The sequence below is a fragment of the Lissotriton vulgaris genome, chromosome 6 (genome assembly GCF_964263255.1).
Source record: "Lissotriton vulgaris chromosome 6, aLisVul1.2, whole genome shotgun sequence".
Lineage (NCBI taxonomy): Eukaryota > Metazoa > Chordata > Amphibia > Caudata > Salamandridae > Lissotriton > Lissotriton vulgaris.
The window spans coordinates 1,678,942,821-1,678,966,677 of record NC_141694.1 but is presented as its reverse complement, the minus strand read 5'-3'; the positions used below and the strand labels follow the sequence as shown (position 1 = coordinate 1,678,966,677).

The window sequence follows — 23,857 nt, the reverse complement described above, 5'->3', positions numbered from 1 at the left end:
GTGCAGAGTGGAGAGTGACTAGGGAGTGCAGAGTGGAGAGTGACTAGGGAGTGCAGAGTGACTGGGGAGTGGGGAGTGCAGAGTGACTGGGGAGTGGGGAGTGGAGAGTGACTAGGGAGTGGAGAGTGCAGAGTGACTAGGGAGTGCAGAGTGACTAGGGAGTGCAGAGTGACTAGGGAGTGCAGAGCGACTAGGGAGTGCAGAGCGACTAGGGAGTGCAGAGCGACTAGGGAGTGCAGAGCGACTAGGGAGTGCAGAGCGACTAGGGAGTGCAGAGTGACTAGGGAGTGCAGAGTGGAGAGTGACTAGGGAGTGCAGAGTGGAGAGTGACTAGGGAGTGCAGAGTGGTGAGTGACTAGGGAGTGGAGAGTGGAGAGTGACTAGGGAGTGCAGAGTGGAGAGTGACTAGGGAGTGCAGAGTGGAGAGTGACTAGGGAGTGGAGAGTGGAGAGTGACTAGGGAGTGGAGAGTGCAGAGTGACTAGGGAGTGGAGAGTGCAGAGTGACTAGGGAGTGCAGAGTGACTAGGGAGTGCAGAGTGACTAGGGAGTGCAGAGTGACTAGGGAGTGCAGAGTGACTAGGGAGTGCAGAGTGACTAGGGAGTGCAGAGTGACTAGGGAGTGCAGAGTGACTAGGGAGTGCAGAGTGGAGAGTGACTAGGGAGTGCAGAGTGACTGGGGAGTGGGGAGTGGAGAGTGACTAGGGAGTGGAGAGTGCAGAGTGACTAGGGAGTGCAGAGTGACTAGGGAGTGCAGAGTTACTAGGGAGTGCAGAGTGACTAGGGAGTGCAGAGTGACTAGGGAGTGCAGAGCGACTAGGGAGTGCTGAGCGACTAGGGAGTGCAGAGCGACTAGGGAGTGCAGAGCGACTAGGGAGTGCAGAGCGACTAGGGAGTGCAGAGCGACTAGGGAGTGCAGAGCGACTAGGGAGTGCAGAGCGACTAGGGAGTGCAGAGTGGAGAGTGACTAGGGAGTGCAGAGTGGAGAGTGACTAGGGAGTGGAGAGTGGAGAGTGACTAGGGAGTGCAGAGTGGAGAGTGACTAGGGAGTGCAGAGTGGAGAGTGACTAGGGAGTGGGGAGTGGAGAGTGACTAGGGAGTGCAGAGTGGAGAGTGACTAGGGAGTGCAGAGTGGAGAGTGACTAGGGAGTGCAGAGTGGAGAGTGACTAGGGAGTGCAGAGTGGAGAGTGACTAGGGAGTGCAGAGTGGAGAGTGACTAGGGAGTGCAGAGTGACTAGGGAGTGCAGAGTGACTAGGGAGTGCAGAGTGACTAGGGAGTGCAGAGTGACTAGGGAGTGCAGAGTGGAGAGTGACTAGGGAGAGCAGAGTGGAGAGTGACTAGGGAGTGCAGAGTGGAGAGTGACTAGGGAGTGCAGAGTGGAGAGTGACTAGGGAGTGCAGAGTGACTGGGGAGTGGGGAGTGGAGAGTGACTAGGGAGTGGAGAGTGCAGAGTGACTAGGGAGTGCAGAGTGACTAGGGAGTGCAGAGCGACTAGGGAGTGCAGAGCGACTAGGGAGTGCAGAGCGACTAGGGAGTGCAGAGCGACTAGGGAGTGCAGAGCGACTAGGGAGTGCAGAGCGACTAGGGAGTGCAGAGTGACTAGGGAGTGCAGAGTGGAGAGTGACTAGGGAGTGCAGAGTGGAGAGTGACTAGGGAGTGGAGAGTGACTAGGGAGTGCAGAGTGGAGAGTGACTAGGGAGTGCAGAGTGGAGAGTGACTAGGGAGTGGAGAGTGGATAGGGAGTGCAGAGTGACTAGGGAGTGCAGAGTGACTAGGGAGTGCAGAGTGACTAGGGAGTGCAGAGTGACTAGGGAGTGCAGAGTGACTAGGGAGTGCAGAGTGACTAGGGAGTGCAGAGTGACTAGGGAGTGCAGAGTGACTAGGGAGTGCAGAGTGACTAGGGAGTGCAGAGTGACTAGGGAGTGCAGAGTGACTAGGGAGTGCAGAGTGGAGAGTGACTAGGGAGTGCAGAGTGGAGAGTGACTAGGGAGTGCAGAGTGGAGAGTGACTAGGGAGTGCAGAGTGGAGAGTGACTAGGGAGTGCAGAGTGGAGAGTGACTAGGGAGTGCAGAGTGGAGAGTGACTAGGGAGTGCAGAGTGGAGAGTGACTAGGGAGTGCAGAGTGGAGAGTGACTAGGGAGTGCAGAGTGACTAGGGAGTGGAGAGTGCAGAGTGACTAGGGAGTGGAGAGTGCAGAGTGACTAGGGAGTGCAGAGTGACTAGGGAGTGCAGAGTGACTAGGGAGTGCAGAGTGACTAGGGAGTGCAGAGCGACTAGGGAGTGCAGAGCGACTAGGGAGTGCAGAGCGACTAGGGAGTGCAGAGCGACTAGGGAGTGCAGAGCGACTAGGGAGTGCAGAGCGACTAGGGAGTGCAGAGCGACTAGGGAGTGCAGAGCGACTAGGGAGTGCAGAGCGACTAGGGAGTGCAGAGCGACTGGGGAGTGCAGAGCGACTAGGGAGTGCAGAGGGCCTAGGGAGTGCAGAGGGCCTAGGGAGTGCAGAGGGCCTGGGGAGTGCAGAGGGCCTGGGGAGTGCAGAGGGCCTAGGGAGTGCAGAGGGCCTAGGGAGTGCAGAGGGCCTAGGGAGTGCAGAGGGCCTAGGGAGTGCAGAGGGCCTAGGGAGTGCAGAGGGCCTAGGGAGTGCAGAGGGCCTAGGGAGTGCAGAGGGGCTAGGGAGTGCAGAGGGGCTAGGGAGTGCAGAGGGGCTAGGGAGTGCAGAGGGGCTAGGGAGTGCAGAGGGCCTAGGGGGTGCAGAGGGCCTAGGGGGTGCAGAGGGCCTAGGGGGTGCAGAGGGCCTAGGGAGTGCAGAGGGCCTAGGGAGTGCAGAGGGCATAGGGAGTGCAGAGGGCATAGGGAGTGCAGAGGGCATAGGGAGTGCAGAGGGCATAGGGAGTGCAGAGGGCATAGGGAGTGCAGAGGGCATAGGGAGTGCAGAGGGCATAGGGAGTGCAGAGGGCATAGGGAGTGCAGAGGGCATAGGGAGTGCAGAGGGCATAGGGAGTGCAGAGGGAGTGCAGAGTGCATAGGGAGTGCAGAGAGCGAGTAGGGAGTGCTCGAGTGCAGAGAGCATAGGGAGTGCAGAGAGCATAGGGAGTGCGAGAGCATAGTGCATAGGGAGTGCAGAGTGCATAGGGAGTGCAGAGTGCAGAGGGAGTGCAGAGGGAGTGCAGAGGGAGTGCAGAGTGCAGATGGAGTGCAGAGTGCAGAGGGAGTGCAGAGTGCAGAGGGAGTGCAGAGTGCAGAGGGAGTGCAGAGGGGGTGCATAGGGAGTGCAGATTGCAGAGTGCATAGGGAGTGCAGAGTGCATAGGGAGTGCAGAGTGCAGAGGGAGTGCAGAGTGACTAGGGAGTGCAGAGTGACTAGGGAGTGCAGAGTGACTAGGGAGTGCAGAGTGACTAGGGAGTGCAGAGTGACTAGGGAGTGCAGAGTGACTAGGGAGTGCAGAGTGGAGAGTGACTAGGGAGTGCAGAGTGGAGAGTGACTAGGGAGTGCAGAGTGGAGAGTGACTAGGGAGTGCAGAGTGGAGAGTGACTAGGGAGTGCAGAGTGGAGAGTGACTAGGGAGTGCAGAGTGGAGAGTGACTAGGGAGTGCAGAGTGGAGAGTGACTAGGGAGTGCAGAGTGGAGAGTGACTAGGGAGTGCAGAGTGGAGAGTGACTAGGGAGTGCAGAGTGGAGAGTGACTAGGGAGTGCAGAGTGGAGAGTGACTAGGGAGTGCAGAGTGACTGGGGAGTGGGGAGTGGAGAGTGACTAGGGAGTGGGGAGTGGAGAGTGACTAGGGAGTGGGGAGTGGAGAGTGACTAGGGAGTGGGGAGTGGAGAGTGACTAGGGAGTGCAGAGTGACTAAGGAGTGCAGAGTGACTAGGGAGTGCAGAGTGACTAGGGAGTGCAGAGTGACTAGGGAGTGCAGAGTGCATAGGGAGTGCAGAGTGCATAGGGAGTGCAGAGTGCATAGGGAGTGCAGAGTGCATAGGGAGTGCAGAGTGCATAGGGAGTGCTAGAGAGTGCAGAGTGAGTAGGGAGTGCTAGAGAGTGCAGAGTGAGTAGGGAGTTCTAGGGAGTGCTAGAGAGTGTAGAGTGACTGCAGAGATTAAGCTAATGGCAATGTAAATGACAATGCCATTTATTTATCTGTTTTCAAAACCAACACAAATACAAATGTTGTCATTTACAATGGCAATAACTAACTTTTCCAAAGGTGAGACCATTGCATTGTAAATGCTTGTTTCTTCTTCTAACTGCTGTCAATCTTACCAAGATGCGTTGAAATTCAGTATATACAGACATTATTTGGTTGGTTAACATCCATACATCAGCTTTGAGCAGTGTCCAGCCAGGTGGTTCTACTGTATCCCTTTGTGGCCTTCTGCTGAGATTAGTGCTTCGCTGGCATCTTTTTTGGTAGCTCGCGACTACTCTTGTGAGTTCCTATTGTATTCTTCAAGTAGGAAGGTTTCCAGCTACTTTGTCTCCTTGCTGTTGAACGTTTCTCCACCCTTTAGGGGTTTCCTTTTAGCTCTTCTGTATTGGTCTCCTTTAGAGTTGGGTGGGAGGTTATGCCAGTTTTTATATAGTGGGACGATGGGTTTCTACTGCTTACTGGCTTGTGTTTAGAATGGATTGGCTGTAGTCAGAGTGGTCTGCCACTGCGAATTGCTGTTGTAACCTGATGTTTGTTGATATGTTAGTTATGGCACAGTATCACACTCACTGCTAATAAAAAATGCAAATCCCAGTGCCATGATGTAATGATTTCTTCTGATGGAGTTTTATTTTTTCCTTGGTGGAGGGTGGGTGTTTGCACTGAGTACAGTTCTCCAGAATGGATTCATTTACCAGCTGCAGTGTATTGCTGATTTCTGTGCTTCTTCTCACACTTCGTTCTCTGCATACAAGACCATTTGGGCTAATGGGGCAGGAAGGACTATGGTGCTTGTGAAGTTGCCTCATTGTAGAAGACTATGTTGGCCAGTGGCATGGATAGCGTGGAACAGTAAATGTCTGCCTACTCTCTTGGTATCTTAATCCACATATGGCCGAGACCTCTTTTCATAGGTGATAAGTGTACAGGAGATGTAGGCAGGGTAGCGTCCTACCCAGCCCAGTAACATGTAAACGATCGTGCCACACATGGAGCTTTGTAACACGTCTTTATTCTTCAGACAGCCATGGTAAAACTGTGCGCATTACGTTTTCAACTTTATTAACCACACCCAAACAGTTACATCGTCCGCTAGGCACCAAAGGGATCCCGCTGTACACACCTAAGACACTACATCTCCCTCTTTGTTAAATAAAAATAGTACCAAATAATACATATATACACACATCAAATTTCGTCAATAAGTCGCTGAGGTGCTCAAATCGGTCTCCCAAATCATGTTGTGTAAGGACGGTCAGACCTAGAAGAGATGCCTAGAGCAGGCACAGGTGAAGCAGGTGCGGTACTTGGACTCTCACAATTGTCAAGTGGACATGTCTCAGTGTTGATATCAGGAGCTGATGAACTTCGCGAGAGAGCTTTGAAATACGACAAACCTCTGGTAACAGACTTTCCAGCACGATGAGCAGTCACCATTGTGTCCTTTACTGTTTACAACCCTCAACTGGTTAGCTTCAAAGGGAGCGTCAGACTGTCTTTTCTGCTTCAGCTTTACAAGAAGTGAATCCCCTTCCTTGCAAGTTATGTCTTTAACACATCAACATTTATCAGCATATGCTTTCATTTTGTGCATTTGACCTGAATTACCATTGCAATTCTTCTCAGGATCAGTTGCTCTTTGTGTGGTCTATTGTGGTAACTTGGTTCCCATGGCTCTCCCAAACATCAAAGGGGCAGGGCGTTCACCTTTCATAGAATGAGGAGTTGGCCGGTAAGCACGAAGAGCAGTGTGAAGAGCGGACTATAGTTCAATTCTTTCCAGCGGAGCACGCTGAACAGTTCTTTTGAGGGTATCCATGAATTGCTCATCAACGCCATTTGCCTGGGACCGTAGAGATGTGCTTTTCTGATGCTTGAGGTTCAAATTAGCAAGGACGTCTCCTGTTGAACAGGGGGCCATTGTCAGATTTTAAAATGGAAGAACACCCAATGAAGTAATTATGGCACCTAGTTTCTTAATGACTGTCATGTGTGGTTGTCGATGGATCTTCTCTGCAAGTGAAAAATGTGTATATTCATCAATGACCACCATGAGATGATGTCCACTTTGTAAGGGTTCAAAGAAATCAATCACAGCCCTTTCCCAGACATGTTTTGTAAGATAAGACCTGTTCAAAGGATGCTGGGTGGTTTTGGGAGACAAGAAGTTGCATACATGACATGTCTTCAGTCCCCCTTCAACTCCTTCATGATCTCCTTCATCAAGTCGAGGGAACCAGACTACTTCAGAGGGCCCCTTTACTGGCAAAAATTCCACAATTACCTTTATGAGCCAAATCAATGGATTGCGGTCGTAAACATTTAGGTATGACAATTCTAGTACCTTTCAGAATGATTAATTTTCTATTACCCAAGAAGGCATCTCACATTCCTGAATTTCTTATATTTGATATCACCAGTGAGAGGGTGAACATGTTTTCGCTAGGACTGATGGGAAATAATATCTTTAAGGATGAGCATGTCTCGGTCTGAGCTTGTAGCCTCAATAATTTGTTCCACAATTCCATATAGCAGTAGGTGTACTTGATTTCACTATGAAGCTGATATATGCTTCAGCTGCTTTGGATGTCATGCTTTGACACTGCACTGGCACTCGTGAAAAATAATCAGCAGGATTCTGGTTGTTTCCTGGTTTGTGTACGATAGTGTAATCATTTTCCTATAATCTTAACCTCTCAAGGAGGCATCTTGGCTTTTGAATTGCCAAAAATAGTAAGCCGTGCTTGATGATCAGTGACCAGAGTGAAATGCTTTCCGTAAAGAAACGCATGGAAATGTTCACAAGCCCACACTTCAGCTAAGCTGTCTTTTTCAGGATTTGAATGGGCACGTGCAGTCTGAGACAAACTTCGACTGGCGCAGGTCACAATATCTCTTCGAGCATTTGACCAAGCACTGTGTTGGGCAAGGATTGCGCTCAAACTTACTGGACTTGCATCAACAATTTTGGTATGCAGTTTTAGATCAAAATAAGCATTTTCAGGAGCATTTTCAATTGCATGTTTAATTCTCTCGAACCTCTGGTTTCAATCATGTAACCATTTGAAAGAAGCATTTATTTTTGTTAATTCTCTCTAGAGGGCACCAACTGGGACATAGTCACGTATGCATATGGAGCAGTTACTACCCATGCAAAAAAATATTTTAGCATAGTTACATCCCGTGGGGGACTTGTGAATGACAAAGCTTATACTTTAGCTAGATCAGGAGTCATTCCCTCATCAAAGAAAATTTGCCCAAAGAATTTTGACTTGTGAAGCTCACACTTTACTACATTCAATGTGAGACCAGCATCAGCCAGCAAACGGCACACTTGTGCAAGGGCTTTGTCATGCTCCTTTCATTTAGCCCCAAATACTAATATGTCATCACTCTAATTAAAAGCATTCGTGACAACCTGTATTATGCAGCAAATGACATCTTAAAAGAGATCTTTCATATCTGAATAAACCAACGTGTCGAAAATGTACCTGCAACCTTCTTACAATTCCAATTGAATAGATACTTTGTTCAGATCTTGGCTCTATTCAACTGGGTGATCATGTTGGCAATGTGCAGACCTGGATGTCGTTCTTTTGCTCGCCTTGTTAGCTTGGTGCACATCAACACAGATGGGAGCGACTCCTCCACTATCCTTTTTTAGCACTACCACAATGGGTGAAACCCATCGCGTCGGACCAGTAGAGCACTCAATGATATCATGTTTTAGCAATGTCTCCATTTCCTTCTCAACAGCTTCTTGTAAATGAAATGCAATGTGTCCTTGTCGCTGACCAACAGGACGAATGTCTTTGTTAATGTGAAGGTTTCCGAGGGAGCGAAGTCTCACTCCTAAACCGAATGCACAGCATGCGTCACTCAAAAAGCAGTACAATTCCTTCGTTATTTTCAAAATATTATTTCATTTATTATCAATTTTTCCATGTTTTTCAGGTTGTTTATCCATCTTATTTGTCACAAGGCAGACGTTTCATGCTTAATAAGTTTCTAAATGAGACCGCTATGCCACTCCTGGCCTTTTGCTGTCACACGAAATATACATGAACTTTTCTCAATTGTAATCATGAATCATATATCCAAATGCATTTCGGGCTCCTTTATCGCCCTTCATCAGGGATTCGCTGTAAATATTTAAAAAGAGCAGTGTAAGACCCTGCTAAACCTGGTGTTTGCCTTTCAAAACTACATACATCCCTCCCATTGCATACACTCCGTAACTCGCGCTTTCCCGCGAATGCATCCCTTACCTCAGTGAACTGTGCCCCTCCCAACACCACAATCGACATCAACCGCGTTACTTTCCTTCCTCCTGATTTAAACACCCAGTGTACTTGTCCCAATCTTTTTGTTAGCCCGAACGTCGTTCCCCTGCAAGACTATTACCCTTCGCACTCGTGCAATCATAACCACTTTAACAGCGCGTACCTTGATTCATAATGACTCAGTTTCCCCATGAAGCTCTTTGCCGTCTCCAAAAGATTACTACACTGTGCCTCCTACACGCCTTTCTTATCTCCCACAATCCCCTTCGACCTCCCCTTCCCTTTCAGTCTACCAATCGTTCGAGCTTAAGTGAACACTAGTCCTACAACTCCCAGAATACACTTCTATGGACTCCTTCTCTTCTGAGAATTCTCACTGGACGTTGTTAATGTGAAGTCATAGTTTAATAGTTTTAAGTTTTCCTAATCCATGAAACAATGATGGGAACGGATTCACAATCTCATAAGCATTCAGAATGTAGTTTATGGAAATAAGTCCTATGTCAGCAGCAGTACTGAAATGGAGTAGATAGGCACTTGACGTACCATGAAGGACATGGATCGGTGCTTGCAGCTGTGTCATATGGTTGCTACAAAAGATTCTGGACTCTTCAGTGGCATGGACGCAGCCCAAATATACATCTGTTTTAAAAGGCTTGAGTCGGGCATGGGAGATTGTAGTGGGGAGAGCGTAACTCCAGTAGAAGGAACCCCTGTAGTGGACTGGTGGGTCTCTGACGTAGATGCACCTCCCTCTTGTTCCCCACACCAGGACAATTCGTGCCACGACTCGCTGAATAGCTGGCCAGATGACTACGCTGGAATAGGAGACGGCTACTTTAACTGGGAGACTTTGCTGGACGAAGCCACACCTCGGACTGACGTCTTCACCACTGGATTGGTGAAAACAGAGGAAGCAGAAGGGACGGCGTGTGACATCACCGGACCAAGACCGTAGGAGGGAAAGCAGTTTGTGTGGAAGCCGAAGGACGTATCAGCGAACCGAGAAGACGTTTCCAAAAGAACGGAGGCGGGAGAAGGAGAGAGGACCCCGCTGGTGTCAGGGCCAGAGGAAAAAGGAAAGCCAGGAGGCCAACGACAACGCGAGCCGTCCAGCCACACTCACCAGGGAGTGTGGCTCCACCAGGTACGGCAGGCGCTTTACTGGGTGGTTTGGGAGGCGAGGAGATACCGCCTAATACGCGTAGAACCTGCTTCTTAGGAAGCTTGCTAGTTTAGCTGTATCGGCACAGTGCACTAGTTGAATTCGTGGCATGAAACACGGTGATCCCTGCACACCCCGGGTATTCCCCATGGGAAAACTTTATTAAGGTCCTTTTCCTAACGTCAGTCCTCATTTCTTTTACTTTTCCCGCATGAACTTCGGTGGAGTAGCCGATGAAGAGCTGGACACTGATAAAGAGAGCAGCCCTCCCCTCACTAAGCCAGGAGGAAGAGGAGTCAACCCTGCAATACTTGGGAGAGAAAGAAAACCTTTATGAAAATAAAGCCCCCTATACCACGATCCAGTCTCCGTGCCCCTCATTCTCCCCCATCACCCCCGCTACAGAGATAGTTCATTGTATTTCTCTTCAGGCATAATGTATTTCAATAAACCACTATTTATGTTAAAAAGTATGGAGCAACTGTTCACTTTTAGGGTAATCTTAGGATGAGTGTCCAAATGAGTTCTGTTGTTTCACAACTCGTAGATTTAGCTGCTTGTGAAGATTAGCACATGTGCATGTCTTCTACTCAGACCGAAAGTACATAAGGATCCTCTCAGACCACCGTGTCGTCCAATAGTATCCACCAGAAGAAGCGTACATGAACCAGTGGGAAAGTTTCTAGACAGATATCTACAACCTTGTGTGATTAAGAATGATTTCATTTTCAAGATACCACGGACTTTCTTAAACTCAAAAGCGTCATCATCACAAAGGAACAACCTGTAGTACTATGCACAATTGATGTTAAGTCTCTATATACATCAATCCCTCATCAGCAAGGTATTGAAGCAGTATAAAAAGCATTACTGAACACAGAATACCAGGACAACGTGAAAGTTTTTTGGATGAAGTTATTGGACTTTACACTCATGCACAGCTATTTCAAATGGGATAACACCTGGTACCTACAGAAGAGCGGAACATCTATGGGCAATTGCGCAGCACCAACATAAGCAAATATTTTTATGAGCGATTTTGAAGAAAAACACATTCTGGAAAACACATGGAAAGCTCAGACACTACTATATTTACGCTTCATAGATGATATCTTCATCCTATGGAGAGGCACAAAGGATACACGAACGGCTCAAATTACCCAATTGAACACCATAGATAAAGAATTCAATTTACCTTTGAGATTCAGGAGAGCATCATCCACTTCTTGGATGTAGAGATCACCAAGAAAGAAACAGGATTTGAAACAAACCTTTTCAGAAAACCGACTGATAGAAACAACATCTTAAGATACGATAGTTTTTATCCTCAACCACTCAAACAGCACCTACCATACTCTCAACTATTAAGGGCCAATAGGGTAGTCTAGGAACAGAGTAAACAAACAGAACAAATTGAACAGATGATAACCCGCTTCAAACAACAAGGATACCCAGAAATTATATTGAAACAAGCCATGGATCCAACGGACAAAAAGACCAGAGGAAACTTGTTAAGATCACAGGCTACCACTAAGGACGACAGAAGCACCATTGTGAGCAAGTATTCTAACATGAGTGGACATTTAATAAAAATATTTAAAAAGCATTGGATCCTATTGAAGATGGAACCAGACTTCAAAAATATCTTTTTGAACAAGAACCTCTGTTCGCCTACACTAGGTCAAAGAACCTAGGAGAAATGTTGAAATGCCCCAATAAGAGCATTGATACAAATCAATATAGTGGTACCACACCCTGTTGGAACTGCAACAACTGTCACAATATCGTTAGAGGAGGTTTTATCACCCACCCTATGAAAGGATATAAGATTCAATATAAAGTGAGTGCCATTTGTGACACAACTAACAATCTATAAGCTGAAATGCCCCTGCCGGAAAGCATATGTTGGCCAAACTGAACGTAAACTGAAAGTTAGACTTAATGAGCATAAAAGTAACATACGCACAAAAGTGATGAAGTCTACGGTAGCTACCCACTTTATTGAGGCACAACACCATATAAGCCAACTTAAAGCTTGTGTTTTGGAAATTGTAGAAAGGGTGGAAGGAGTTGACCACAGAAATAACCTATTGAAAAGAGAGAACTATTGGATTTACCATTTGAACACTGAAGCCCCATGGTTTGAATGAACGGCTTGAATTCTTATGTTATTTATAAATACATACACTTTTTTTCAGGAATTCTTTAAACCGGTTTGATCTTTGCCTTTTCTGCTTCTCTATACATGCATACACTTGCTGTATTTTAGGACTGCAGACTTTAGTGTTTTGAATACCTGGTTGTCTCTGCCTTTAGCATTTCTGAACATAGGCACTTTTGCTTTTGGCGCTTTCTTAAGCTTGGTTATCACTGCCTTTATCATTTTGCAGTATTTGATTATTGCTGACTTTAGCATCTTAAATTTCTGGTTGTCACTGCCTTTAGCATTCCTAATCTGTATGAATGATGGCTCTGTGTTACAGTGCAACATGGTGAATCTTCCTTTGGCCTTATTTTCAGATTTCTGGCTGATATCAAGCAAACTTTCCGGTGAGGCCTCTGCCTTCTATGAAAGTCTCACACTGGCTAGATTGGCACTTTGACTCCACATTCGCCAGTTGTATGTGGTCACTTGGACTGAGGCGCACATGGCACACACAAGCAGTTTGCTGGACATTGGCAAACTCTCTGGGAGAGCACTCACTTTTCTTTGGGCTACGCAACCCCTATCTCATCGCCAGGTGTAGCATGCAAATGAATAGCATCACACATGGAGCTCTGCAACATGTGTCTTTATTCTTCAGACTGCCAAGGTAAAACTGTGCGTATTACATCATCAACGTTATTAACCACACTCAAACAGTTTTGTCGTAAAACTTTGGAGTTCGCATGGGACAAAAGGGGTCCCACTATACACACACACCAGACACTTCAGGCGGTTCTATGATTTGAAAGAAAAGGGTGGGGTTCACACTAGCATGCCCCTCATATTACATTTTAGGTGAGAGAGCAGGTTCAACTGGGGAACCTCTAATAACAGACAAAGAACAGACTGCATTCCAGAGATGCCTGTTGAGCTGTGTCTATAGTACTTGAGGGATCTGGCTGCCAGACTATTATGAGACAAAGACAAATCATTAAATTGTGCTATATATTTACTCTTTAGTTACACTCATTTAACAATGCACAGAACATTCTTCTATTACGCTTATGCATAGTTCATGAAATTGTGTGGAATGAGGCACGGCTATTTAGTAATGCTGCAATGCGACAGCTAAAAATTCCAAGTATGTCAATAATGTTGCAACCAGGACTATGTTGAAGATGTCAACCTTTCACAGGATAAGATTACTAACCTGAATTCTTTTAATCCATCTCAAGGTTACAACATATTTGATCCAGGAATGTAAATAGGTATATTATATATATCTCGTTCATTTAAGGACTGGACGCGAATGAATATTGTGTTGTACAGATACCCTAAGGATGTGCATACCGTCTTAGTTAAGGTTGTTAAAAAGAACTGTGTGGTCCTCCTTTTGGCCTGCATTGCAAGGTTTCTGTGGTTGATATGATTTGTATTATTTATCTCTGGAGAGAGTCCAACAGTTCCAAGTGATTGAAATGGACCTTTAACAGTTTTTCAGTTTGTGCATCAAGTAGTATCTCAGTTTTATGACAGAAACCGAAACCATTTAACAGACATTCTCGCAAAAAACCCAGCTAAGCTACTGTCCCGGAGAAGGAAAGTATTCTCTAAATGTATGGCAGAAACACTTTGACGTATGTTTGATACTAGAGCTAATAACACAAAAAAGATATGTGGAACACAACAAGATCTGCAGTCTAGCTTTTATCTAGCCATAACCCGGTGCAATTACATACTTAATCCTCACTCCCATCGCCATCACTGTCCCACCGCATACCATTATCACTCGCAATTCATAAAGGATTACTATCAATGTATTGTAAACAAAGAGCGTTCATACATCACACATGAGAAATCAATGTTTTTTTTAATGAAACTGGAGCATTTGAGATCTCATTGCACCATTTCTACCTTTAACAGTAACTACCCTTTTTTGCAGAATGTGATCAATTTGCAGTTTTGCCATAAATAAGTGACAAATCCCCCCCTCCACCCATGTAGGACCCACTTACTACAATTTGGGGTAGCCCTAGTTTTGAAACAATTATATAACCACAACAGTGAACCATTAAAATAAAATGAGCACTTTTATATTAAGTACCCACATTATTTTCATATTTCCGCATCAGGTCCCGTATGTTAATTTTAACAGTGACACAGTTAAAGATATCAAAATAAGATTACACAACAACAACTCATGGACACAATCTCAACCAACTCAGGATGGCAAAACACCCAAATTTTCCTTGGCGACTACAATCTCCATTGGAACGACAGCAGTGACACAGTGGTAAATAGCCTCAAAAACTTCAACGCCCTTGATCTCACCCAAATATGCAATAGCCCAACCCATGAGAAAGGTTCTATCCTCGACCTTATCATCTCCAAAGAGGACGCTATTCAACTTGAGTCAATCCAACCTTGTGACTGGTCAGATCATCATATTGTCTCTTTCCTTATCAATGAAAAAATTAAATTTAACCCAGTTCAACCCTCTAAGCCCAAAGTTTGGAAAAGAGACATGAAGAAACTCAACCCAAACTCCTTACCGCCTAACAGCTGCAATCTCCTACTTCCCCCTCCCGGCACTACGGACGTTCAACTCCTGACTGACCACTATCTCAATGCTATGACCACAATAATCAATGAGGCTGCACCCATGCAACTGAAAAGAGTGTCGTCCAAGATCTCAAACCCATGGTATGACGGGAGCCTCAATGAAGATAGACGGGCCATGCGATTGGCAGAGCGCACCTGGAGATCAGCCCCCTCTGCACTGCACCTAAAAACCCTGAAGAAACAGAGAAACGCCTACTTCAGGAAAATAAAACGCTCAAAAAGAGATTTCTTCAGCCTCCAGCTCGCCCAAACAAAAAAACGCCCAAGAAAACTGTTTGAGCTAATCAGAACACAATCCAAAGAACAACCACAGACACTCAGCACCATGGGCGCTACACCTTCCTGTGAAGACTTCTCTGCTTTCTTTAACCAAAAAAACGACAACATAAGAAGCGATCTCCTCAATGATGCTATCCTGTACTCCAAGCCCCAACACACAGCATCGTCTGAACCAAAGAACAATGCTACATGGTCATCCTTTGGCACCTACTCCCAAGAAGAAATTGGCAGATTGCTCAGCACCCTGAAACCATCCAATCACCTCACTGACCCCCTTCCTGCCAACGCTGTAAAAGACTTTACCCCTTTGCTCCTCCCACTCTAGGATTATCAATAGCTCTCTTCAACAAGGATCCATCCCTAGCGCCCTCAAAGTCGGACAAGTCACACCGCTACTAAAAAAAAACAACAGCAGACCCCACGGATCTAAACAATTACCGTCCTATTACAAATATTCCCACTCTCGCTAAACTGTTGGAAAAATGTGTACAGCTACAACTGACTAAACACATAGATAAGTTTGATCTCCTCAACCCTCATCAATCAGGCTTCCGAGCAGGGCACAGTACCGAAACTGCTATGACTCACATAGTTGACGACGCCCTCCAAATCCTAGACCAAAACGATACCTGCCTTCTCATCCTTCTTGATCTCTCTTCAGCATTCGACACAGTTAAACATGAGAACCTACTCGAACTATTAAACACAAGAATGGGCATATCTGGGACTGTTCTCAAGTGGTTCACTTCCTTTCTACACAACCGGTCTCAGAGATTCAAAAGCAACAACCTGATGTCCTCTCCGGTACCTGTATCGCTAGGCGTCCCTCAAGGATCCTCCCTCTCCCCAACACTGTTCAACTTAGTTATGGAACCTCTCACTACTTTGCTACAAGCATCCATTGTTCACTTTCACATGTATGCCGACGACACCCAACTTTATCTCAAAATACAATCTCCCAAGGACATCATGCTTCTGAACACCACGATCAGAAACACCCAATCCTGGCTTGCCGAGAATCACCTCAAACTCAATGCGCTGAAGACTGAGTTCCTCCTGATCTCACCTCCCGCAAAAATCTCTACCGCTCAAACATGGCTTAAGCACCTAACGGCTCTAAATGTACAACCTACCATCGTAGACTCAGCAAAATCTTTAGGCATAACACTTGACGCCAATCTCAACATGCAGCAGCACATCAGCAAGGCAACCAAAGGAGCGAACTTCCAAATCAATACCTTGAGAAAACTTAAACCCTTCCTCCCAGCCAAAGACTTCCAAACTGCAGTACAATCTATAGTCATCCCGCACATAGAATACGGTAGCACCGCCCTCTGCGGGCTCCTCCTAACTACAACGGCTCCCCTAAGAGCGTCCCTTAATGCTGCAGCGAGACTCATCACTGGCTCAAAAAAACTCGCATATTTCCCCTGACTTTAAATCCCTGAACTGGCTACCTTTTGAAGCCAGAATACATCTGAAAATCGCCTGCATGACACAAAAGGCTGTACATTTGAACTCGCCCGCCTACCTCACTCAAAAGCTGACAATTTCTGGTGGCTCTAGAACTACTAGAAGCACAAACAATCTTCTGCTGAAGCCTCGAAGATTTCGGAAGGAAAAAACCTATAAACGCTCCTTCTCAGGAATGGCGCCCAGGATCTGAAACTCACTCCCTCCTGAAACCAGGCTCATCTCCTCCAACAAACTTTTTAAGAAAGAAGTAAAAGCGATCCTCATGGCTAAATACACATGATCTATTATTCTGTATTTCTCAAGAATCCGCTCTGTACTACCTGCCTGACCCCTTGGACTATTTGTATTACTTGTATTATCGACTTATTTGATTGTATACGTTCCCTCTTTGTATATTTTTATATTGTTGACGCACCTGTTTGACTTTGCATACTGTACCTACACCAACTGAACTATTCCTACTCTTGTACTACTGATGCACCTGTGTGACTATGCACCCTGTACTCACCTACGCCTACCTGTATGCTACCTCCAAAAGCATTTTAAGCACGCTTAAACAAGTATATGCTCCTTCTTTTTGTACCTATATACTATTGGCGCACCTGTTTGTCTATGCACCTTGTACCTACACTACCTCAACTAGTACATACTATTATTCTACCACCCCCCTGTCCTTGTAAAGCGCTCTGATATCTGCAAAGATCTTGTTCGCGCTATATAAAACTTTCAAAATAAGGAGCAGTGATAGATAAAAAAATAAGCCCAGGGATCTCACCGGCCTGGTGGCATCCACGCCCAGAAAGAATCACTGGTTCAAGCCAAAGACATTATTTAATCTTTTACCTGCCCTAATGATGTGATCAGTGATGTCATTTGAGATGTCATCAGTGATGTCATGAGTGATGTCACTGACCAGATCATGAGTGATGTAATATGTGACGTCATCAGCAATGCATTGCGGGCGAGCTTGTTATAGCGGGGGAATTTCAATGGTTTTGTACGAAGCATGCGAACACACATCCTGGTTAATCCATACGTACTGCTGTCCAGTGCAGGAGGTATTAATCTAGGCAGACCCCTGGGTGACAAAGGTGCTAAAGGCACAGTGCTGGAGGCAGGCTGAGGGGTGCATGTTGGATTCGTCCATCCTCAAAGGCACAAAAATGTAGACAGACTGTCCCAGTGTTTTCATGCATAAAGCACCAAAGCCATTTTACTTTAAAGACCGGCAACATAGCTGTTCAAACTATTAAAGAAATGCGCAAATTTATAGTTTTAGGCGCCCCAACATGCTAGGCTCAAAACAGTGAAATATGTATGCAGAGCTCAGTAGTCATGATCTGCACTAAAAATGTTACCCCAAAAGGAAGCAACTTACTTGACTATCGAAAAGGAGAGGGTTCCAAGTTTAAAGTGACTCTTATATATAGTTGAAGTTGAAAGGGATTTATTAAGCGCTCTACTACCAGGCGGTTTTCTTGGCGCTACAGAAAAGCTTATCCGGAGTGAAGCATGGATAATGTTTAAGGAGTATAAGCTAGGGAGAACAGATGGGTCTTGAGATCTGTACGAAAGTCAAGGTATCTTGGAATAGATCTAATAGCGAGTGGAAGAGCATTCCAGAAAAGGGGAGAGTAGAAAATCTGGATCCGCCGTGCTTTTTCCTGCGAAACCGGGGAACATTAAGCAGGTGATGGGAAGAAGAACGAAGGCTTCTGCCAGGAACATAGGCGCTGATCTTTGTGTTGATGAAAACAGGGGCTGTGCCAGCCAGTGACATGAAGGTCAGACAGCCCATCTTGAAAAGAGACCGTTCCAGGATGGGGAGCCAATGGAGGGATTTTAACCAGGGGGTAATGTGGTGTGACTTTGGAAGCCTGAAAATAAGGCGGGCAGCTTGGTTTTGTATAAGCTGCAGACGGCGGCGCTCGTACGCGGGAATGCCAACGTACAAAGCGTTGCCGTAGTCTAGGCGGGATGAGATCATCGCCAGGACGAGGAGTTTGAGCGCATCAACAGAAAAAAAGCGAGAAATTTTACGAATGGTTCTAAGAGAAAGAAAGCAGGACGAGACAACTGAGCTAATCTGAGAGCGCATGGAAAGATCTTGGCTGATCTTGATCCCCAGGGTCTTCACGGAAGCAGAGGGAATAGGGGAGGGGCCTAAAGCGGGGGGCAAAAGGCAGAGGTCCATGGGTTGGAAGGGCCACCGATAAGAACCAGCTCCGTCTTATCGGGGTTAAGCTTTAACTGGTTGAAGTTCATCCAATTATAAACAAATGCCAAGGTGGAATGGAAATTGGAGATAAGAGTCGGGGGAAGGAGAAAGGTCAAAAATCAACTGGAGGTCATCGGCGTAATTGAACACCGTGACCTCCATTTCCTGTAAAGAAACAATAAAGGGGTGGATGTAGAGGATAACAAGAATGGGGGAAAGGGATGAACCTTGGGGCACCCCGCAGGAGACTGAGCAGGTGGGGGCGGAAAAACCCTCCAACCGGACAGCCTGAGTGCGGCCTTTCAAAAAGGAAGTGAGCCAGGCTAGGGCCAATTCCCGCACGCTGGCGCCCTCGACACGGTCGAGAAGAATGGAATGATCGACCGTATCGAAGGCGGCGGATAGATGAAGGAGGACCAAAGCCTTTGGGGAGTTGATGTCGGCGCTTTTCCTGAGCTCATCCACCACCGAGAGGACCACAGACTCCGTGGAGTGTGCAGGTCGAAGATGGTTATCCTCAATATACGTGGAGAGACAGGAGGTGATGTGGCTCTCTATAATTTTGCTCAACAACGGGAGCAAGGAGATGGGTCTGAAGTTGGAAGGGAGAGTGGGGTCCGCGCCCAACTTCTTAAGAATGGGGATAACCATGGCTGATTTGAACAGGTCAGGAACCACTCCCTGAGCAATAGAGGTGTTGAGCAGGGTAATGGGGGGGGGGGGGTCTGGGCAGCGGGAGAAGAGCTCTCTGAGAATGTGAGCAGGGCAGTGGTCGGCGGGAGAGCCCGACTTCGCTTCCCTTAAAGTGAGAAAGGTCTCCTTAGAGATCAAGGGAAAGTGGTCAAGAGTAACAAGAGTCGGCAGAGGTACCGGGCAGGAAAAGGAAGGGGGGGGGGGGGGGGAAATGTTCTGCTTAAAGATCGCCATCTTCTCAGTAAAAAAGTTGTTAAGAGCTTTACATAGGGACTGCGAGGGAGTAGGCCTGGAGGTAACTATCAGAGGCTGCCAGCTCATGTACGATCGTAAAGATCTCTTTAGTTTTATTTGCAGCCAGGTGGATTTTCTGGGAATAATACTCCGATTTCGCTGCAAGTATAGCTTTCTTATAGGCCCGGAGAAGGATCAGATATTGTGCCTTCAGATCCGGAAAGTATCTACAGCGCCAGCGGCGTTCGGCCTGCCCGAGCGCCAGTTTCTGGGATTTAAGAGCGTCACTGAACCATCTGTTAGCGTCGAAGGGACGACGCGTTCTTACCCGTTTGAGGGGGCCACTCGATCACAAGCTGTTGAGAGCCAGCTGTTAATGGTGGTCACCTGGATGTTAGGGGAGAAGTCAGTCAGGGCTGGAGCAGAAGAAGAAAGAGAGTGGCCTAAAGCAGCTAGTTCCACCCGATTCCAATTTCGGGCCCAAATATTTTTTGAGGGGGGGCGGGGGAGGGGGGGGGGGGTATTGGCCACCCCCTGGGCTAAAGTAAAGGAGATCAAGGAATGATCCGACCAAGCACAAGGGGAGATAGTTGGTATAGAAATCGACTGATTGGTGGACCAAACTTGATCGAGAATATGGCCATGAATGTGGGTAGGGAGTGAAATGTGAGAAGTAAAATTCATACAGTGGAGGGTGTCTGAAAAATCCTTGGACATGGAGTCCTCGAACGGGTCTCCAGGCCAAAAATTAAAATCTCCTAGGAGTAGGACCGCTGAGTTGTTAACCACAAGAGTGGCGAGCAATTCCTGTATAGCCGGGATAAATTGAGGCATCGCTTGAGGGGGCCGGTAGAAGAGCGCACAAGTAAGCGGAGTCGCAAGATTAGTGGAACGAACCAACAAAGAGTCAACTGCCGAAATAGGTGAGTGAGGAAGAAGTTGGAACTGAAGGTTAGACCGGATTATCATGGTCACTCCACCCCCCATCTTCCCTCCTGGGCGGTCCGACCGGAGAATATAATACGAGTCCGGGAGGGCCATCAGAACATCAGGCCTTGTTGCTTGTATGATGTGGGTTAGGATATATCCTAACCCACATCATACAAGCAACAAGCAAAAACTATATTCTAGAAAGTTTTAGAAAAAATAATTAGAAATAAATCCTGGATTACGGATTGAATCACTGCCACAGTCACAGTAATTCCAAATTCGCTCAGTCTAAGCAGCTGTCTTCAAAACCATAAACCACTTTAACGGGCCACCATTCCTGTTGAAATGGGTGTTTTCACGATTTTGGGACAAATTCAGCAGATCCTCTACTTCTGTTAAAAGTCTTTTACAAAACGCTTGTACAACCAGACACATTTGAAAGTGCTAAATAAGGTTAATAGACAACTATTCCTAGAATAGTAGACCAGTTGGCAGAAAAGACATGTTTTTAAGACGTTACAGAAGCTCTGAATGACTAAGGCACTGGGGGAAGGAATTCAACAGGGCAGGAGCCAGGACAGAGAAATAACAACCACCCCAATCTCTTCATCCAGTGACTGATAGGAGCATCCAAGATTAACAGTGGGAACTTTTGGACTGTGTAAGTGTGTGTGTGTGTGTGTGGGGGGGGGGGGGGCAGAATTATATCTTTGAAATCCCGGTCAAAGAAAAAACAAATTGTGAAAAATCTTCACAGGAAAGTTATAGATTTATACTCTGAAGACAATATGTATAATATTTAAATATAAATATTAATGCAATGGATAGAATTTAACAACCTAAAAACACAAATCCGCAAATGCAGAGCAAAACGTTTTGTGAATACGTGTTGAATAGTTTAGCTTTATTCCCAAAACATACTATTGCTTAAACTTTGTAATCTCTCAAATTTACAAAGGTTTGGAGAAAAAGATTAATAGACAAGCAAACTGGTAGTGCTTTAATCTTGTGTTCAGAAAGAAACATGCCGGGTTGGCACTTGTTAGGGACTAGATATTATTTAATTTATCATCATTATCAAATAGGATGGAAGCCACGTAGTTAGCCAATGGGACAAACAGATGCACCCCTACCACGTGTCCTCTACTGGTATGTCCATACTATTTCATTAAAAGCTTCAAAAGTGTCTCCTAGGTGTGGTAAGAGTAAGTAGTAAGAGGCTGGCAAAGCGGTCCCGCAATTTCTGCTACAGCCATTGCATGGATACCAAGAAGGAATATTTCTATTACTTAGGTTGGAATAGGAGGGCCAATTGATGTGACTGCCACCCAGCAGTGCTTGCGTTAGCCATTATTGCCCGCTTGCCACTGAAGCGCACTTATTGGTTCCCAAAAGCGTCTTATGAAATGAACCAACACAAGACCTTTTTTTTTTACCAATTTGTTTTTTTTATTTTGTTTAACAGGAAAGGTTTTAAAGCCAAGATACAGTACAGAATTGCGTTTGTTCTGACAATATTGGCAAAGACAGCCTCTTAGTTTTACATTCTTTTAAAGGAGCCTCCGTCATTCCAGCTGTGGATTTTGGATGCAGTACAGGATGTTTTGCAAGGAAGCAGGTGTTGCACAGCTCTAAAAGCCAAGTTGGATTACAATGCCTGCACAAATCTGGCTGACGGTGTACATTCTAGGCTGAAATTCACACAAGTGCCCATGACTGACACGCTGGTGTGCACGCCAAATATGGAGAAGTTCTGTGAAAGTACCATAAGAATTAGTCAGCTCGCCTGAGACTAGCACCGACCTCACAGTCCACCACTAGATTAAAAGTACCTAGAGTTTCAAGCACTGCTTTAAGGAATTGGCGAATGGTCATCTACACAACAGGGGCTGCGGATATAACACATGGATCCCTGTACATACACCCCAACAGCACGAAAAAAGCGTTGGACAAAACCAATGAAAACATACTTGAAGTACATTTTTTTAAAGCACTTACCCACTGAGATGCCTGGTTTTTCTAATTTCAAAAAACTGGGTTCCTGTATGATTGTATCTGAGTGTTTGTTAAACAGAGATAACCAGAAATACGAAAAAGCAGCGACTTGCAAACACCAACAGGAAGCTCAAAGACAAGTACGTAAACATAAAATCTTCCCCATCAGAGTGTATAAGAAGGTTACAGCAGATTGCTCATTTCACACATCCATAGATTAAAAAAAGGCAAGTAACACATGCACACAGGCCCAGTCACCCACACCGCCACCGAACGAACAGGCTAAATGTTACTAACGCCGTGGTTGTAAGTGGGTAAAGTTATCCAACATCAGGCACCTACTGTTATGACCATTGGTAATCCCGATGGGTATTCTGCACTGGGGTCTAAGATAATTGTGCTCAAGCCTCTATAGGGACTCAGAGAAGAACCACTCGTTCTCTCTCAAATACCAAGAAACAGACAAAAACACTGTCTGCCCACTGTAAAGCACAGCTCCTTTCTCCTGCCAGGGAGCGGATCCGGGGGATCTGAGCAGAAGGCGCCGCCATTTCCTAATCTCAGACTTGTGGAATACTTTCACTCAGCTTCCAATTAGCTGGTTAGTGAAGCAGGCGTGGGAGCTGCTGGGAACAGTCTCACAAACCAAGACTACACAACTCTTTACCACTAACTACTAATGACGTCATAAGAAGGGGACATCACACACACAAGCAAAGAAGACTGGTTATTTTACCAGAGGGACATTGTGTATCTAATCTGCTTATTTAGGAGTACCATGAGAAGCTATAAAGACTAAATAGCTAGGGATTTTAAAAGTCTGGGTTGGGGCACGCTGAGGTCTTGACTCGATGTTTGCGTTTGCACATCCACTTCCCGGCCTGAATCCACTCCAGAGATGCTGGGTTTTGTGTACCTCTCCTTAATCAGTGTATCAATCTCTGTATGCAAGAGACATTTTCCATTCCAACCTTATTGTTAATGGGGAGGAAATAATTTCCTGCTTTTAGGAAACTGTGACTTGACATTTTATAATGCAGTTTTGAAGGGTATTGCGTGAGCTGCATGCACTCTCGCTTGCAAGAGATAATGTATACAACAAGAGGCTTGCAGCCCACTCATTGCTTAACTTGTTAGCTTCATTTGCACTCCTTTATGCTGCCTTCTAATTGGCCATGCCTGCTGGCTCACTTACTCTTCTTTTGACTGGTGCATGGACCAACTACTGATTGCTTCAGTTTGATTGTTGTTCTTCTGCTGATCGCACTGTGATTGAGGTACTACTTTTATTTTTTATTCTTCCCTGTATTCCTTTTTCAAGACCCAGAGCAGCCAGCTAGACTGCAGGGTCTCAACATTACATTGTCACACGCAAGTCCTGGTGATGTCTGCACACATGCACCGCAACTTCAAAACGCCCCTGACTTATTCCTCTAGCTAGCTAATCCAGAGCTGGGCGGGTGATAAGAGAAATGCTTACTTCTGTCAGGCAGACCTGATGCCCCTGCCTGTCTGCATACAAGCACTTATGGGGCAGGCATCTGGAGCGGGGGTAATATCCACACCTCCGCTATTTCCACGAGCTGGGATTGAAATGGCAAACTTTAAAGCGACACAATAGTAAAGCCTTTCACCTATTAAATCCACGAGTGCTAGCTGGAGCCATCCCAGATAAA

The 23,857-nt window shown here is 46.1% G+C and overlaps 1 protein-coding gene across 1 annotated transcript in view; it reads right to left on the bottom strand.

Annotated features, from left to right (window-relative positions):
* The window catches only part of VASH2 (vasohibin 2), a 172,896-nt gene that overhangs the window by 73,471 nt on the left and 75,568 nt on the right, over positions 1-23,857 (bottom strand). The window contains exon 4 of the mRNA XM_086927869.1: positions 22,185-22,241. Within this exon, the coding sequence (XP_086783995.1) occupies positions 22,185-22,241 (57 nt within the window). The remainder of the gene's footprint in view (positions 1-22,184; positions 22,242-23,857) is intronic.